Source organism: Schistocerca americana, chromosome X (assembly GCF_021461395.2).
Source record: "Schistocerca americana isolate TAMUIC-IGC-003095 chromosome X, iqSchAmer2.1, whole genome shotgun sequence".
Lineage (NCBI taxonomy): Eukaryota > Metazoa > Arthropoda > Insecta > Orthoptera > Acrididae > Schistocerca > Schistocerca americana.
In genome coordinates, this window is record NC_060130.1 from 298,572,030 (window position 1) to 298,592,231 (window position 20,202).

The 20,202-nt window shown below is 45.1% G+C and overlaps 1 protein-coding gene across 1 annotated transcript in view; it reads right to left on the reverse strand.

The window, feature by feature from the left end:
* Positions 1-16,958, reverse strand: part of LOC124555971 (protein tipE) — a 522,740-nt gene extending 505,782 nt beyond the window's left edge. The window contains exon 1 of the mRNA XM_047130017.1: positions 16,594-16,958. Coding sequence (XP_046985973.1) covers positions 16,594-16,958 — 365 coding nt within the window. The remainder of the gene's footprint in view (positions 1-16,593) is intronic.
* Between the last annotated feature and the right edge of the window lie 3,244 nt (positions 16,959-20,202).

Below are 20,202 nucleotides of genomic sequence, written 5' to 3' on the forward strand. Positions count from 1 at the left end.
CACGGCCACACCGGCCGGCGTTGGTTTGAGGGGAGGGGACCAAACAGCGAGATCATCGGTCCCATCGGATTAGGGAACGAAGGGGAAGGAAGTCAGCCGTGCCTTTCAAAGCAACCATCCTAACGTTTGCCTGAAGCAATTTAGGGAGATCACGGAAATCCTAAAAAAATGGTTCAAATGGCTCTGAGCACTATGGGACTTAACATCTGTGGTCATGAGTCCCCTAGAACTTAGAACTACTTAAACCTAACTAAGCTAAGGACATCACACACATCCATGCCCGAGGCAGGATTCGAACCTGCGACCGTAGCAGTCCCCTGGTTCCGGACTTAGCGCCTAGAACCGCTAGATCACCGCGGCCGGCACGGAAATCCTAAATCAGGATGGCTGGACGCGGGTTTGAACCGTCGTCCTCCCGAATGCGAGTAGAGTTGCGCTACCCACTTCGCCACCTCGCTCGGTAACCAATAAGGTACGGTATTAAGTTTCTTGCATTACGGAAGAAGGTTGGAGATTAAAAAAAGTAAATATAAATAGACTCATCGTTCAGTTAGCGAGATACAAATGTTTTCTTAGCACACTGTTACTCAAATCCCTTCTGTAATTTGCACAGGGAAAAGAAAGATAGCTGAAGTGATACACATCGGTAGTCCAACGAGGTCTGAACCAGTAATTATTCTTGCCTTACGTCACGCGACGAGGATGGCGCCAAGGAGCAAACGCGACACTGCTTCTCTAGCTCTTGCCACTGCTCTGGTAATAGTTAACGCGGGCAGTTCACAACACTAAGTACGCAATCTTTGAAATTTAAGCGTGGAATTACCTACCTAGAGTCGAAAAATTAAATTTACGATCTAGATCTCATATAAACGCCATGACTATTGAGATTCCTTCGTCAGAACGGAAACAAGATATTACGAGAGTTTAGCAGGACCACACAGCACCAGCGCCAAAAGTGAGTGAGCCTCCACGAGGTGTCGAACATCGCCAGGAATACTGCCAAGTCTCAACAGGACTTGCAATATGCAAAACTTCGTGGACAGCCGCTATACGCATCCTGCCCCAGCCAGCCCTGAGTGGAACTGCGCTACCAGAAGTCGGTCTAACGGACGGCTTTAAACCGACAGCAAATTGTACCACTGAAAAATACAAATCAGAAGCACACTTATGCTGTTGGGCCTGCGGCGAAAGCTTATTTTAAACAAACTAAAACTGTGTGCAAAACCTATTTTTCTAAAACGTCAAGAAAGTGTAAGATTCTACGCACTGTTGACCTCGAACGGATTGCCTCTACCTCAGGTTTTCTGTAACACGCAAACAGAATAAGTGAATGCCCGCAAAATGAGGAGATACTATGGGAAATAAACTTATTCGCTGATTTCACAGAGAAGTAAATCAGATTGTGGACTCGGTGGAAAAGCTGAATGTATGACTACTGAAGCAGATACAAAATAGAAGAAATAGGCAAATGCGCAGTTGTGCACTTTCAAACGGTTTTCACTTCCAGGTCTACGATAGTTCGTGCAGATTAACATGCATGCTCACTGCTGCCGTGTTTTATCACGTCTTATCTGATACTGAGCTGATGAATTAAATACAGTTTGGTATCACTAATAAATGTTTCGAATCTGTTCAGAGACCTTCATTTGTTTTCATTGTGACGTAACTCGATATCTGATATTCGCGAAGCAGACGACAATGGCTACCCCTGCGAGGATGGCAGGAGATATATGAAGTGTAGCGTTAAGATTTGTCAGTTACTTGTGACAGTTAGCAGCTCAATTAAAGTAGTAGATAAAGTAAGTGATAAGTCAAAGCTTTGTAGAAAAAACTGGAAGTGATTTCGAAACCAGCTACCGTTTTAGAAACTGAGCATTTTACGACTATGTAAAGTAGACTGCAGTAAACACTCTCTCACTGACATAATAATAGCTGAGGTAAAGAGCTCGTAGAGTATCAGATAAGGCGTGATAAAGCACGGCAGCAGTGAGCAAGCCTGTTAATAGACACGAACTATCGTAGACCTCAAGGTGAAAATCGTTTGAAAGTGCACAACTGCGCATTTGCCTATTTCTTCTATTTTATGTCTACTTCAATAGTCATACATTCAGTTTTTCCCGCCAAGTCCAAAATTTGATTTACATCTCTTTGGAATCAGTGTATCAGTTTATTTTCCATAGTATCTCCTCATTTTGCTGGTATTCATGATATTCTAATAGAGTGTGACACAACACCTGACGTAGAGACAGTCCATTCGAGGTCAACAGTGCGTAGAATCTTACACTTTATTGACATTTTGTAAAAATAGGTTTTGCGCACAGTTTTAGTTTGTTTGAAATAAGTTTTCGCCCGCGGCCCAACAGGATAAGTGTGCTTCTGATTTGTATTTTTCAGTGGTATAATTTGCTGTCGGTTTAAAGCCGTCCGTTAGACCGACTTCTGGTAGCGCAGTTCCACTCAGGGCTGGACGGGGGAGGATGCGTATAGCAGCTGTCCACGAAGTTTGGCATATTGCTAGTCTTGTGAGACTTGGCAGTATTCCTGGCGATGTTCGACACCACATGAAGGTTCACTTACTTTTGGCACTGGTGCTGAGTGGTTCTCATAAATTCTCGCAATATCTTGTTTCCATACTGACGAAGTAATCTCAATAGTCATAGCGTTTATATGAGATCTAGATCGTAAATTTAATTTTTCGACTCTAGGTAGGTAATTCCACGCTTAAATTTCAAAGATTGCGTACTTAGTGTTGTGAACTGTCTGCGTTATATGCAACCAGAGCAGTGGCAAGAGCTAAGAGAAGCCGTGTCATGTTTTCTCCTTGGTGCCATCCTCGTCTCGTGATGTAAGGTAAGAATAGTCACTGGTTCGGACCTCGTTGGACTACCGATGTGTATCACTTCAGCTTTCTTTCTTTTCCCTGTGCAAATTGCAGAAGGGATTTGAGTAACAGTGTGCTAAGAAAACATTTGTATCTCGCTAACTGAACGATGAGTCTATTTATATTTACGTTCTTTAATCTCCAACCTTCTTCTGTAATGCAAGAGACTTAATACCGTACCTTATTGGCTACCGAGCGAGGTGGCGCAGTGGGTAGCGCACTCTACTCGCATTCGGGAGGTCAATGGTTCAGCCGGCCGTGGTGGTCTAGCGGTTCTAGGCGCTCAGTCCGGAGCCGCGAGACTGCTACGGTAGCAGGTTCGAATCCTGCTTCAGGCATGGATGTGTGTGATGTCCTTAGGTTAGTTAGGTTTAAGTAGTTCTAAGTTCTAGGGGACTGATGACCACAGATGTTAAGTCCCATCGTGCTCAGAGCCATTTGAACCATTTGGTCAATGGTTCAAGCCCGCGTCCGACCATCCTGATTTAGAATTTCCGTGACCTCACTAGATCGCTTCAGGCTAACGCTAGGATGGTTCCGTTGAAAGGGCACGGCTTAATTCCTTACCCATCGTTCCCTAATACGATGGGACCGATGACCTCGCTGTTTGGTCCCGTCCCACCAAACCAACCAACCTTGTTGGTTTGTTATTGTTACTGCTGTTATTTCTGTTCGTTCAGTCGAAAGAGCTTTCCTGTCCCTGTTTTGCAGAATGGCATATACGATATTTCCAGTGGCAGAATATTCCCATTTACCTAGGCGTCCCGTTTCCTATGCAACAGAAAAGCTCCAATAATAAGGACCAGTCAGGCTGGCACACCTCCGCAATAGTCTCTGTTGATTTAACAGTGACGGCAGATTAATTCGTGTCACAGTATATTTCTCAAAAATCGAATATGCGGTATGGGGTCCGCCACTGCTGCAGGTAGCTCCGAATTTGTTACCACGGGCAGGATTTTATATTGGCTCAGTTATTGCTTTTAGTGTTGGATGAATGTGTTCGATAATTGGGTGACTGTGTTTGATCATTTTGTTCCGCTACTATTCGAATGAGCTATGGCAATGGATAAATTACGGTTCGTTCGTGCGTTTATTTGCAGATTAATGTAAGCTAACATACAAATCCCGAATAATGAAGTTCTTATTTCAATTGTGACACTAGATTTCAAATACAATTCGTAAGGTTTCTGGGAACCTCCGTCCATTATCTCGTGGGAGCAGCTATATTGGTCCGCTTTACGCGCAGCAACCAACAGCACACATAAACGTCTCTGGAAAATTCTCAGTGACGTGCTTTTGAATTCTTTTTCTCATTTAGAGACAAACAAAGAGGGAACATTACAGAAGCAGTGAGCAGGCTAGTAAGTATGCCCTACATGTATGGTCCTCAGGGTGAAAAACAAAGGAAAGGTGGAGCTACACGTTGCCATTTAAGTCCAGTGTTTTTGTTAATGAACTAAATTTTCAGTATCTTCTCTTCTGAATCCCCAAATGAATTGATTTGATGCGTGGCCTCTAATAATTAGTTTAGTGCTTTACTTCTTGTGTCCAACCCCACTAACCTTCTTCTATATACTTGTCGTAGTCGTGATTTTCTATCTGTATTCGTATATGGTACACGACTGCACGTAGACACAGTCAATTTCGAGTTGAAAATCGTCTGATATCTTACTGTTTCCTGATGCATGGGAAAAAACTGATTTGCAATTACTTTTTACTTCGCTGAAGGAAGTATACGTTACAACCATAAATGTAACTGTTGTATTCGTTTGTATTTGGGGAAGTAGTAATCTTGATGGAAAATTATGGCCCTCAATATTGCACATACCCTACGCTTTAATAACGGATACTATTATCACCGGCTTTGCTACTTCTGCACTGGAATTACTTATCACCGTCGTTAACAGGCCTCTTCCACGCGGAAGCTTCAAAAATAAGGAAGGCTAGATGAAATATAACTGAATGCGTGAAATGAAGATATCCTAAAATGCGACGTTAGAGAGAACCAGGAGATAATGCTGCATATAAACCAAACGCTCCCGCGCATCTCCTCTTAGAACGCGTATTATACAAGCACGACAAGCATTTCGCTACATAGCTAACCCTAATACAGCTAAGACCTGGCAACATCGTTTCAACTATTTGAAAACCCTGTGGCAGAGGTTTTACTCCCGCATGTGGTCCTGAATTGTTTCGCTACATTCACGTGGAATTCTCCTTCCACTTCGATGAATTATGCTCTGTAGTGCTCATGTAAGATAGAACACTGAGACGGAAAAATTAATTTTTGGACTTCAGGACGGCTGTACTTCACATAAGAAACAACAGTTCTTATCTTCAACGTTTCGGGATGACGCTCAGCGACCAATTTTGCAATGAGAGGGACGTGCTTATAGCATCTTCTCGTTAGCTCAGAGATTCCACACCTGTCGTGCGATGCAGGGGTGGCATGAGTTTTCAGATGTTATCCCAGTGCAGTCCAGTGCACTCTAGGTTCTTAATTTTTTGTTTTATTCAATGGGTCTGCAGACTGATAGAAGAAGTTCTTCAACACAATGTGAAGAAAACCTTTACACATGAAGTCTTCTCAGAATCTGGACTCGGTAAACTGCCTTAACAGACATAGATGTCTCATTTGTGAATACCAAGGTTCTTCACTATACAAACGTCTCTGAAGAACTTCAACTCGACCTTCAACGATACGAGTTTGAGTTCTGTTCGTCACGTAGAACCCATATGTCAGGGGAATATTTGTGAAATGAATATAGTTCCCCTCTGTTTAAACAGAGTAATAGCAAATAGGTACCCATGTAAATGTTTGGTGACACCTGCGTCAGTAGTTTCGTTCCACTCTGGGTAGCTTCCAATATGGGCAATTTTGTTAGTTTAAATCTAACTGCATAACTTAAATATAACTTTCCATCGGTATTAAGTTTCCAGAATGAGATTTTCACTCTGCAGCGGAGTGTGCGCTGATATGAAACTTCCTGGCAGATTAAAACTTTGCGCCGGACCGAGACTCGAACTCGGGTCTTTTGCCTTTCACGGACGAGTGCTCTACCAACTTTTTTTCTTATTTTTCTTTTTTTTTCTTTTTTTTCATTTTGTTCGTTTTCGTTCGTTGATCTGCTCGGGGTGCACGTCGTAAGACACCCGTTTAAGTTCGTTGTTGATCGATTAACTCAGTTTTTTTTATTTTTATTACAGAGGGCAGCTAACCCTCTGACCGAACACGCTGATCTACCGTGCCGGCGACCAACTGAGGTACCCAAGCACGACTCACGCCCCGTCCTCACAGCTTTACTTCTGCCAGTACCTCCTCTCCTAGTTTCCAAACTTTACAGAAGCTCTCTTGCGAACCTTTCAGAACTAGCACTCCTGAAAGAAAGGATATCGCGGAGACATGGCTTAGCCACAGCCTGGGGGATGTTTCCTGAATGAGATTTTCACTCTACAGCGGAGAGTGCGCTGATATGAAACTTCCTGGCAGATTAAAACTGTGCTAGTTCTGCAAGCTTCGCAGGAGAGCTTCTGTAAAGTTTGGAAGGTACTGGCAGAAGTAAAGCTGTGAGGACGCTGCGTGAGTCGTGCTTGGGTAGCTCAGTTGGTAGAGCACTTGCCCGCTAAAGGCAAAGGTCCCGAGTTCGAGTCTCGGTCCGGCGCACAGTTCTAATCTGCCAGGAAGTTTCAGTATTAAGTTCTCCATGAAGCCATTCGTGAGCATCAAAATGTTCTATGTGCCTGCGTCACTAAAGCGCATGCACTGCAAGGTATTCATACATTTTAGCTTTTACATTTACCGTAAGAAATCTAAAACGAGATGAAAACTCATCAGAGCGCAGTTACTCGCTGTGGCTTGACAGGAATATACGAATTCCTGTTTAAAAATTGCTCCAAGCACCGCATCTGAAACAAAATCAAACAGTATGTAAAGCACTAATAATAACAGTGAACACCTTAATAAGATGGTTCAAATGGCTCTGAACACTATGGGACTCAACTGCTGAGGTCATAAGTCCCCTAGAACTTAGAACTACTTAAACGTAACTAACCTAAGGACAACACACAGATCCATGCCCGAGGCAGGATTCGAACCTGCGACCGTAGCGGTCGCGCGGTTCCAGACTGTAGCGCCAGAACCACTCGGCCACCAGCGGCCGGCCCTTAATAAGATATTTTGATTTAATGAAAAAATGTAATTTATTCTCAGCCGTACTCATGTCTTGCATATTAGTGTAATACGACACTCATCACATATTGACGGGTCATTTGCCTCCGTTGCTATCGCGCGTGAAATGCGAATGATAGACATTTTTATGGAGAATCACACAACAACAGTAAAACATTCTATGCTCTTCAAACCGATGATCGCCGGCCGGAGTGGCCGAGCGGTTCTAGGCGCTACAGTCTGGACCCACGCGACCGATACGTTCGAAGGTTCGGATCCTGCCTTGGGCATGGGTGTGTGTGATGTCCTTAGGTTAGTTAGGTTTAAGTAGTTCTTAGTTATAGGGGACTGAGGACCTCAGAAGTTAAGTCCCACAGTGCTCAGAGCCAAGCCGATGATCGGTATCTGACGCTTTCGGCGAAGGTTTATAGAGAGCAGGAGCGCCGCAGCGGCCGCTTCCGGGTGCGAGCAAGTGGCCCCGGAGAGCGCTAGTGCGTGCCGCGTTCGTACGCACACCGTCCGAGAAGAAATCCTTCGTAAAAATGTTATTGGACGCAACCGTCATTACCAGTGTTTCAAAAAGTGGAATCACTATAACTGTGCTACTATTACACTCAGGACTGCAGCATTCAGACAAAGGGCGCTAGAAACATTTTGACAACTATTGGGTTCGAAACCGAGATGTTGCACTCTGAGGACACGCTGTTTACCGCTTTTTGTCTTCTCATTCTCTTTGTTATTGTTCTCGTCATGAGACCTACGTTTACGTCACATGATATCCCTTCAATTTCATCACTAAATACCTTATACAGTTTTTTTATTATTATTACCGAGTACACCTAGTCCTCTGACCATGGGCATGTATATAGCGTAACGTCTCGAATAGTAGACAAGACCTCCTCCGGGAACTGCCGCAGCCTACAGTGTTGCCAGCCGGCCGGGGTGGCCGCGCGGTTCTAGGCGCTACAGTCTGGAACCGCGCGAACGCTACAGTCGCAGGTTCGAATCCTGCCTCGGGCATGGGTCTGTTTGATGTCTTTAGGTTAGTTAGGTTTAAGTAGTTCTAAGTTCTAGGGGACTGATGACCTCAGAAGTTAAGTACGAAAGTGGTTCAAATGGTTCAAATGGCTCTGAGCACTATTCGACTAAGCTTCTGAGGTCATCAGTAGCCAAAACTTAGAACTAATTAAACCTAACTAACCTAAGGACATCACACACATACACGCCCGAGGCAGGATTCGAAACTGCGACCGTAGCGGTCGCTCTGTTCCAGACTGTAGCGCCTAGAACCGCACGGCCACTCCGGCTGGCTAAGTCCCATAGTGCTCAGAGCCATTTTTATAGTGTTGCCATGTTGTTTGTCCCACGTCACGATCGTCGCGGTTTTGGACGCAGCTGCAGCCGGCTGCCGGCCAGGTTTTATGTCAAAGAGTGTATAGAGGAACTAATTTTGATGCGCTCTTCTCCAGATGTGAATTCTTGTTCTCTCTCAACGAGATAAGGATAGTCTTCAACCGTTTTGATCAAATTCTTTAGCTGAGGATGAAACTGGGAACCCTAGGTTTGCACTAGAGGATTGCGTTTGAGGGGGGATCTCTTTAATACTGCACGAAGGCAATCATTCATCATCGTGAAAAATCTCGTCTTATAGTTGTGGATTTGTTTGTAATCCCCACGAGTCAATCAAAGGAAAAAATAATTATCATACTCATAGGGCTTCATCACATCATATACAATATATTGAGATTCATCCTTCTTCCATTGCTCTATAATCTGTTTTACGGCTTTGGCCCAGAATATCCTGTTATTGGCATCTGAATCACTGATATAGGATTTTGAATTCCTACTCCCCTTTAAATTCCTAGCTTAAGGAGCTCCATTCATGTCGATTTCGTGCTTTCGGGATTCGAGTGTAAGTCAATCAGTTCCGCACTGATTTTTTCTGCTGCTGTCCTCTTATTTTTCATCAAAATACGCTTCAGTTACCGTCTGTCAAGATCTCTCATTACTCACTTTCGTACGATTTGTGGTTCAGCGTGTGATGTTTCTCCGCTTCCCCTGTATGATACGATATAACTCTTCGATACGGTGCCTCTTGAAACACCAACAGCCGGCCGAAGTGGCCGTGCGGTTAAAGGCGCTGCAGTCTGGAACCGCAAGACCGCTACGGTCGCAGGTTCGAATCCTGCCTCGGGCATGGATGTTTGTGATGTCCTTAGGTTAGTTAGGTTTAACTAGTTCTAAGTTCTAGGGGACTAATGACCTCAGCAGTTGAGTCCCATAGTGCTCAGAGCCATTTGAACCAAACACCAACAACTTCGGCTACCCTGATTGCAAAGCACCCAACATACGAGCAACATCGATTTTCCCACGTTCGAATTCACTTAACTACGATTTAATGCACACAACTCTACACAGAATTCTGCTGGGTGTGTTCCTCTATCTGTCTTCCTCTACAGTTTTTATCTTCTACAGCTGCGTCTAGTACCACAGAAGTCTTAACGCATTTCCAATGATCCTGTGTCTTCTTCTTGTCAGTGTTTTCCACAATATTCAATTCCTCGTCAATTCCGCGGAGAGTCTCCACATTTCAATTATCTGCTGGGCGTGTTCCTCTATCCTTTCTCTACAGTTCTTATCTTCTACAGCTCCGTCTAGTACCACAGAAGTGTTAACGCATTTCCAACGATCCTGTGTCTTCTTCTTGTCAGAGTTTTCCAAAATATTCAATTCCTCGTCAGTTCCGCGGAGAGTCTCCACATTTCTTATCTTATCAGTCCACCTAATTTCCAACATTCGTCTGTAGCACTACATTTTAAATGATTCGATTCTCTTCTGTTCCGGTTTCCCCACAATCCATGTTTCATTATGTGCTCTAAACGTACATCTCAGAAATTTCTTCCTCAAATTGAGGCCTATGTTCGACGCTAGTAGACTTCTCTCAGCGAGGCATGCCCTATTTACTTGTGCTATTCTGCTTTTTACATCCTTCTAGCCGCGCGGGATTAGCCGAGCGGTCTGAGGGGCTCCAGTCATGGACCGTGCGGCTGGTCCCGGCGGAGGTTCGAGTCCTCCCTCGGGCATGTGTGTGTGTGTTTGTCCTAAGGATAATTTAGATTAAGTAGTGTGTAAGCTTAGGGACTGATGACCTTAGCAGTTAAGTTCCATAAGATTTCTCACACATTTGAACATTATCCGTCTTGCTCCATCCGACATGGGTTATTTTGCAGCCTGGTTAGCAGAATGGCTTAATTTCATTTATTTCGTGATCAACAATTCTGATGTTAAGTTTCTCGCTGTTTTTCTCATATCTGCCAATCTTATTACATTCGTCTTTCTTCGATTTATTCTCAATCCTCATTCGGTACTCATTAGACTGTTCATTGAACTCAACAGATCCTGTAATTCTTCTTCACCTTCGTTGAGGACAACAATGACATGAGGGAATCTTTATCATCGATATTCTGTCACCTTCAATTTCAATCCCTCTCTTGAACCTTTGTTTCACTTACGTGATTTGCTTCTTCGAGTGGCCGAGCGGTTCTACACGCTTCAGTCTGGAACCGAGCAACTTCTACGGTCGCAGTTTCGAATCCTGCCTCGGGCATGAATGTGTATGATGTCCTTAGGTTAGTTAGGTTTAAGTAGTTCTAAGTTCTAAGAGACTGATGACCTCAGATGTTAAGTGCCATAGTGCTCAGAGCCATTTGAACCATTTTTGCTTCTTCGATGTGTAGACTGAACGGTAGTGGCGATGACTGCATCCCTGTCTTATATCTTTTCTAATACGAGCACTTCGTTCTTGGTCTTCCAGTTTTATTGTTCCATCTTGGTTCACGTACATATCGTATATTACCCGTTTTCCCTAAGCTTACCTCTGTTTTTCTCAGAATTTCGAATACGTTGCAGCATTTTGCATTTTCGAGTGCCTTTGCCAGATCTTATTATTCTTCAGTCTTGCTTCCATTATCAACCTCAACGTCAGAACTACCTTTCTAGTGCCTTTACCTTTCTTAAAGCAAAACTGATCGCCATCTAACAGATTTCTCAATTTTCTTTTCCATTCTTCTGTACATTATTCTTGTCAGCAAGTTGGATGCGTGAGCTGTTGAGCTGACTGTACGATAATTCTCGCACTTGTCGGCTTTTGCTGTCTTCAGAATGGCGTGGATGATGTTTCTCCGAAAGTCTGATGGTATACCACCAGTCTCATATATTCTACACACCAACGTGAATAGTCGTTCAGTTTTCGCTTCCCCCGATGATTTTAGAGGTTCCAACGGAATGTTAGCTACCTCTGGTGCCTTATTTGATCTTAAGCGTCAGTCTTTGGTTTTCTTGCTGCAGACATCATACCATCACTTAAAACAGTCTGTGAATATTTTTTTTAAATATATTGAGCTGTGCGTTTCGCATATACTTTTCAATCTAGGCATTTACGTGGTTATAAAAACAGAAATAAAATGCGCAACACAATTAAGGGATCACTTCTTCGGATCCTCGTAATTGTCTCCAGCTGCGACGCATAGGTTTGAAATTTCGCTGAAAGGTGCCTGCAACATTCCTCTGTAGCGACGCAAAAGCGTGGTGCCCCACGACGTAACCCTCGAGGCGGCGACGCTTCAAACACTACCGTATCGATCCGTGCGAGAAGAAGGCCAGAGCTCAGAAGTTTATGAGATTTGTAAGGTGGATTATTAATGTCACACTGGCACCAAATTTCCCCATAATTTTTCGCAATGCCCCCGTGAACTTGTAGCACGATGGGAATGTCGTCACGCCCATTCTTCAGAACATTTCACCCCTTCTTTGACTCCACCGCGACTGGGATCAGAAAAGTAACGCCCTGCGTTGAGATAATTCGGATTTCATACGGGTGACACCCGAAAATATTTCAGGCACACCATCTCTCAGAATCGATACGAAATATTTTCAGGGAGTGGCATAAACGGCGTCAATGAGAACAACTTTGCTTCGGGCGTTGATTCCTGCACATACTGCGGTCGAAAACTTGAGTTCGCAATGCGATGAGTAACAGGACAAAGGTCTTGGCAACTTTTGACTCTGCTGACACCAGCCGGACGATCCAGCTCTTCTCTAGGGACATCGTGGGCCAGCAACCCCATTCAACGTGATCGCACCCATTTGAAATGCAGTGCGACCACATATTTTGCTCTGGTATGCAGGGTGGAAACACTATGGAGCGTTAAAACTATTCGACTAAATTTGAATGTAATCCCAAGCAGCAGCAAAGGATGCTAATGCTTTCACAGCGCTCATATTTCGTGCTCTCCTGCGCTGTTATCATGGGGGGTTGGGGTTGGTACATTCACACATGTGTGAATAAAACGGCGAAGCATCTCTGTAAGACCACCTCGTTCGGCAGCACGTTCAGTGCCACCCGCCCTTCCTTGTAGAGCATTCGAAAAATCTACCTGTACAGAGACAAGCCATGATGTAGTCCTAGGTGCCTGCAGGCAGGCAACGCCCTGCCATCCCTTCGACCCTGCCAGCCCGCTGGCAAGGGCTAGAGTAGTATGATGCAGGCGTCTAGGACTCCGTCACGGCTTGTCTCTGCACAGGCAGATTTCTCAATCGCTCACCAAAAGAGGGCGGGTGGCACCAGGGGTGTTGCCTAACTGGATGGCCTTAGAGGGACAGTTTGACGTTTTATTCACGCATCTGTCAATATTACTTTCCCTCCTCCCCATGATCACGCCAATGGGAGTGAAACAGGAGGGCTGAAAAGCATAAGCATCCTTTGCTGCTTTGGATCAAATTCAAATTTCTTCGAATAGTTTTAGACGGTCCTTAGTGGTTCCACCCTGCACACCAGAGCAAAAATTGCGGTCGCACTGCACTTCAAAGGGCTGCAACCAAGTTCTTTGGGGTTTCTGGCTAACAATGTCCTTAGAAAAGGCTTGAAACGTTCGGCGGGTGCCAGCAGTGTGAAAAGTTGTCAAGAACGTCGTCTTGTTACTCATAGCACAGCGAACTGTCGTTTTCTACCACGATGTGTGTGGGAATTAACGCCCCAAAGACAGGGGTGGTTTCATAGACGCCTTTTAAGTCATCCCCTGAGGTTTATTCATGTTGATTCTGAGCGGCGGTGTTTCTGAAATGTTTTCTTCGGTCACCCGTATGAAATCAGTGTGATTTCAACGCTCGGCATCGCGGTTCTAGCCGACCGCAGAGGAGTCAAAACAGAGGGGTTCACATGTGCAGAAGAAAGAGTGTGTCGACCTCCCCATCGTGTGACACGCCCACGGGGCTTTGGGAAGAATTAATGGTGAAACTTAGTGCCAATGTGACATCATTAACCCACCTTACTACTCACATGAACTTCTGAGCGCTGGACTTCTTTTCGCATGTATCGATACGTTGCTATTTTGAAGCTTCTCCGTCCCGTAGTTGACGTCACAAGGCACCACGCTTTTCCACCACTACAGAGGAATGTTGCAGACCCTTCGAGCCAAATTTCAAACTGACTTTTCGCAGTGGGAGACAGTTAAGGGGTTTCGAAAAGTACTCCTTTAGTTGTGTTGTGCAATTTAGGCCTGTTTTTTAGACTCATGTAAATGACTAGATGAAACAGTATGTGTGAAACGCACAGTTTAATAAATTTAAATAAATTATTCACTCACTGAACTGTTTTAAGTAATGGTATGATGTTTGCAGTAAGAAAAACAATAATCCAACCTCCAAGTGACGCCGATCTTATTTGAGATTAGCTCTAAGTGTAGCTTGGTTCACATATGGTAGAGATTGGTTCCATTCACAGCCTGCTATGCCTTCAGACGTGTTTTATTACAATATCAAAGACATGTGCATCGTAATGTGATATATGGTAATTGAAACAGTTTTTCTGTGTTCGGATTGAAGCATCAAGCAACGGTGATTCTCCGAAAAAAATAAATAGCGATCTTGTGGCACACTTAAAATAACATCCCATTGTATGGAAAGAGTCGACGAAGAAATGCGCGAATCGTTACAGCTTTAAAGGTGCACATGACCACATCCGGTGTTAACTTTAATTGTATCATTTTTGGTGATAGGCTGCGCAGTATTATAGAATTAAATGAAAATTATAAATCAGAAACCGTAGCTTCGATCGACTAGACTCTTTCACTGTCTGATGCGGCCTAATACCGAAATGATTTTATTCAACATTTCATTTCCATTTAGTTACAGCAAGAAGTTACCGAAAACGTTCTACAGATAGGGGTGTGTAACTTCAGCCGTAGCGTACCTTATATACGAAAGAGAAAGACAGAGTCGATCACGGGAAGTAGTTTTTCCTCAGATCTCGAGTATTCAAATTCGAATCTGAGCCTAGGAACGTATTACTTCGTCTCTGGTAAATCTCCCACACTGAAAATGTGTGTGCAACGAGAGAAATGCAGGCAAAAGACCTTGGAATGACATTTATCAACATGATAAAAGTAAATGAAGTGAGACTCTTACAATTACGTGTCGTCTTCCATACGACACACACCGGCATGCGAAGCACAAATGCAAGTGAACCAACTGTTCCACGCTACCTATCCGTAGACAGGACAAATGCGAAAAAGAAGGAAGATTAAAGTTTAATGTTACGTCGATGACGGTGTCATAAGAGACAAGGAATAAGATTGGTCTGGATGAGAATATGGCAGAAAATTTTTCGTGGCCATTTCAAAGGAAGTACATGGCGCTAGTCTTAAGTGATTCAGGGAAACAACATGTAAAAGAAATCTGGAAGACCAGCCGGCTATTTCAGTCCCGTCTATCTCATATGCGAGTCTAGACTTTTAATGGAGTGAAGGGTGAATTCTACGATGAAATAACACATTGAAGTGATAGTTTATGACATTTCCCGCAGCCTTTTGTTTTAAATGCTGAATTCAAGATAATTCTTGGGCGGTTGTCAACAAAAGATGTTTCGATATTTATTACGTCGTATTCTCGTTCAATGATGGCAAAATTTCTTACTTCTTTACACGTCTTGTTGATGGCAAAGTTAACTGATTCATAGTAACTGTGACAGAGCAGTGAATTCGCTACAGATTCTCGGCGGTGGAGTGGAAATCAGAAGGAAAGGAGCACAGCTTTTATTAATGAATAGATTGCAGAGAGGATTGCGCGGTTGAGGACCAAACTCGACCGGCTTGTGTCACTACTTGGCAGATGGTTTGAAGCCCTGAAATGTGATATGCGTTATTCTTAGTTTATCATGAGAGATCGTCTGTGCACCAGCTGTATACGCGGATGAAAAAGTATTTCTGGCTTGGTTTTCCCTCCCGAATTGAACCAACGGTGCAGACTTTTTCTGTTGTTGTCCGTATACTACCTTTTTGTAACTCCCGGTTTTTTTTCTTCAGATACGCTGTATATACAACCTACTTTACATCACGGCACTGCCACATACTCATAAAAATTTTATAGATAGTGACAACGACCGAGAAAGCCACCGCTTATAGAAGTGATAATTTTGACGATCTTTCGGAGCAGAAGTTAGCGTTGATTGATAGTAAATTCCTAAAAACTGGAGCAACAAACGACTTCTCCTGCGCCCCGACGAGGGCTGTCATTCTGCAGACAGTCCCGCCGATCTTAAACATAAATATTACGACTAATGGTCTTTCTTTGTAGTAAAGACAGGTAAACAGCGTGTTCATCAGAGTTACTGGCTGTCATCTGTGCCACACCTCGTTTTCAAATTCTAATCTAATACCTAATTACTGCAAATCGCAGTCCGTAACCGGGCTGGAACTTCAGTTTTAATTGAAGATCATGAACTGTGATTTGTAGTAATTTCATACGTATATCAAGATGATTTATCACTGTGGTCAAAACCGATGATTCGAATAAATGTAGGGAGTGACTCAGAAGCTGCCCGTCTTACTTTATAAATTAAAAGTGGGCACGGCGTCCTCGGACGTTATATCGTCGGTTGTTTGTTTCACCCGTGGGAAAACTTTAATCGTTGATCCTGTAGGTCTGCTGTCCTTACAAGAGCGAACGTTGTACTAAGAACTAGAATTTGTATTGTGGTTCAAATGGCTCTGAGCACTATAGGACTTAACTTCTGAGGTCATCAGTCCCCTAGAACTTAGAACTACTTAAACCTAACTAACCTAAGGACATCACACACAACCATGCCCGAGGCAGGATTCGAACTTGCGCCTGTAGCGGTCGCGCGGTTCCAGACGGTAGCGCCTAGAACCACTCGGCCACCCCTGCCGGCAATTTGTATTGTACTGAAGTGTCAAAGAATATCATAGTTGAATTATTCATAATGTACCACATAAAGATGTTGACTTCAGAAATGCACTGTAAACATTAAAAATGAAACCAACAGTGAGTGGTTATTGTGAGTTGTTCATTTACGGGACGTTATAGTCCCAAGTATTCAAGTTCAATAAAGTCACTGTTTACTCTACAGCTAAAATTTAATCGCCGGGCCAGAAGCCGAAGTCCGTCCGCTTAGGAGGAGGCGCAGCATACTTCCACTGGGCAGCAGTCCTGTAAAAAAATTAAGTGCGTAGGCGGAATCGGCACTTACCGTACGGTGACACATTCAACTGGGAATGGGTAGAAGTCGGCAGCCAAAGTGGAGATGGCAGGATCGACGTAGAGCGGCACCAGGAAGAGCAGGGCGCAGCCAGAGAAGACGAGTGCGGTAGACAGCACCCAGGTGCCGTACCACCATATGTGCTGGCGGCAGGTGCGGGTCGGGGGCGGCAGGGGGGGCCCTGCCAACGGCAGGGCCAATGTTCTGCGCGCCCGTCCCGCCAGCTCGCCGAGAAGCAACTCCGAGCTGCCGCGACTCCTCATGGCTCCGGCGCGCCAGCCCAACTGCCCCACCACCGCGGACCCCCGGCGCCTGCGGCCCAGCGCGCCGAGCTGCGCATGCCTTACGCGCTCCATTCACAAACGCCGGCGCCCCTTCCCGACCCCTGACGCCTACATTCGCTGAAAGCCGAGGAAAAACGCTCGCCGCTTCGCTGAATGGCGTCCTCCGGTGCAATACTGCGCACTCGAGCCAACTCGCGCCGCATAAATGATCTTCGCGGACTCGCGCCGCCGGTGTGACGAGTCGAGGTGCTCTTCTGTCTAGTGTCGCCATTAATGTTAATTTTTAGCGCCTATTTGGCACGGGGAAAAGCAGTTACCGTACTAGGCTGCGACAGTTTCCGTTCGTATTACTCCTTTGAGATAGATGGGCGTACACGAAATCACGTAATGTATTTCAAATCCGTCCTCGCAACTGCTGAAAAATGTGTATTTACCGGGTGATCAAGAAGTCAGTATAAATTTGAAAACTTTATAAACCACGGAATAATTCAGATAGAGAGGTAAAAATTGACACACATGCTTGGAATGGCATGGGGTTTTATTAGAAATTAAAAAAAAATAGTTCACAAAGTGTCCGACAGATTGCGCTGGACAGTAAAACGTCAGTGACTGCGCGTGACAATCGTGTATAAAAGGAGGTGTAATGAGAGAGAGACCTTCTGAAACTCCTGTCTGGCCGAACATGGGGATTGCATCCTTCTACCATCCTCCACACCTACAAATCCCTCATCTGTCCTATCCTCTGTTATGCCAGCGTTGCCTGGATCTCCGCCCCCACCCGCTTTTACAAGGCCCTCCAAATCCTTGAACGCCATGCACTCCGCCTTGCCTTCCATATCCGCCTTCCTTCCCCCACACGGCTCCTGAATGAACTGCTCCCCTTCCCCCACCTCCTCCTGTTCTTCAAACATCTCCGCATCCTTTACATTGTCCACAGGCTTGATCCCCCCCACCCTCTGGTTTCCTCCTTCCTCTCCGCCCCCCATCCGTTGCTCTATCGCTGTATCCCTTCCTCTCTCCACCACCACACACTCCATCTCCTTCATCAGGGCAATTTCCAGCGACTCCCCCTCCTGGATGATGAATTTCACCGTGACATATACCCTTCCTTCCAACTATAACCTGGCCTGGTTCCCCCCCCCCCTCCCCAGGGCCCCCTTTTTCCTCTCCCCTCCTTCTCCCAGAGCGGATATTCCTCCTTCCCTCCCCCCCCCCCCCCCCTTGAGACCCCACACCCCATCCTTGCCTCTTTCCTTCCCACATCCCTCCCTGCCTGGCCCTCTTCAGCACCCCGCCCCCCACCCATTTCCCCCCTCCCTTCGCCTCCCTCCTTTCTTCCGGTCTCCATCATCTCCTTGCTCCTGGCAGATCCTCCGTTTTGATCATCGTCAGTGTGCCACATCAGTGTTGTGTTTAGTGCTGTTTCTTCTGTGCGTGAAGAGGTGTGATTTGAATTGTGTGCTGCCTTGAGGTTCGCTGTCAGTCTGTTGTTATGTGCTACGCCATCTGTCGATATTTTTATCCTCCGGTCATACTGTGCCTTGTGTTCTTTTAATTGTCCCAGTGAGTGGTTTTTTGTGTGCACTACTTTTTTACGGTTTTTATCACCATTTTATAGTTGTCACTTTTTTTCTATTGCCTTCCATTATGTTCCCCCTTTTTTTATATCTGTGTTCACCATATTCTCTCCTTTGTATGTTTTTAACTGTCTTCTATTGTTTGTTCTATGTCTTTCGGCTGAAGAGCAGCGCATATGCTGCTGCCAGCCCACCGCGATGGGGAATTGAAATACAATAAAGAAAAAAAGAGAGAGAGAGAGAGAATCAGATGCGCTAGCAGTCGCAGCATGTAGATGCTACCTGAAAAGGCGCTTTTAGTGAATCTGTATTATCAGAATCGGGAATGTGCTAGTTCAGCGTTGCGATCCTATCGCCATAGGAAGGGGATTCGAACAGGTAAAGGTCCGTTGACAAATGCAGCTGTGGCGAGAATGATTTCGAAGTTCGAAGCCACGGGTCGTTTAGACGATAGACCCCGTAGTGGCCGACCGAGCACAAGGCGTAATGCTGCTGAGACAGTTCAGGAAGAAATGGAGACTGTAGCGAGTTTGTCTATGGACGGGGAAGTCAGCGCTCATGCAGCCGCGCCGGCCGGTGTGGCCAAGCGTTTCTAGGCGCTTCAGTCTGGAACCGCGCGACCGCTGCGGTCGCAGGTTCGAATCCTGCCTCGGGCATGGATGTGCGTGATGTCCTTAGGTTAGTTAGGTTCAAGTAGTTCTCAGTTCTAGGGGACTGATGACCTCAGATGTTAAGTCCCATAGTGCTCAGAGCCATTTTTTCGTGCAGTCGCACGTCGCACCGGCATTCCATACACTACTATTTTGTTGGCACTTAGGCGTACCCTCAGATGCTATCCGTACAAAATCGATCGGCATCATGAACTGTTACCTGGCGATTTAGTGAAGCGGAGGGCATTTGCGGTGTGGGCGTCTCAAATATGGCGGAAGATGACGATTGGTTGAGTAACGTGTTGTGGACCGACGAAGCTCATTTCACGCTCCGAGGGTCTGTCAACGCCCACAACTGCAGAATTTGGGCTACCGAAAATCGTATAACTGTCGTGGAATCTCCACTGCACGACGTGAAAGTCACGGTATGGGTTGGATTTACCACACCTACCGTGATTCTGGTTTTGTAATTGCTACCGTGACGGGTGAGAGGTACGCCAATATGTTACAGAATCATATCATCCCCAGCCTGGCTGATAAACACCTGCTCGAACGTACGATGTTTATGCAGGATGGCGCTCCACCCCATATTGCTAGACGCGTCAAAGATCTCTTGCGCACGTCTTTTGGTAATGATCGTGTGCTCAGCCGCCACTTCCGTCATGCTTAGCCTCCCAGGTCCCCAGACCTCAATCCGTGCGATTATTGGCTTTGGGGTTACCTGAAGTCGCACGTATATCGTGATCGACCGACATCTCTAGCGATGCTGAAAGACAACATCCGACGCCAATGCCTCACCATAACTCCGGACATGCTTTACAGTGCTGTTCACAACATTATTCCTCGACTACAGCTATTGTTGACGAATGATGGTGGACATATTGAGCATTTCCTGTAAAGAACATCATCTTTGCTTTGACTTACTTTGTTATACTAATTATTGCTATTCTGATCAGATGAAGCGCCATCTGTCGGACATTTTTTGAATATTTGTATTTTTTTGGTTCTAATAAAACCCCATGTCATTCCAAGCATGTGTGTCAATTTGTTCCTCTCTATCTATATTATTCCGTGATTTATTCAGTTTTC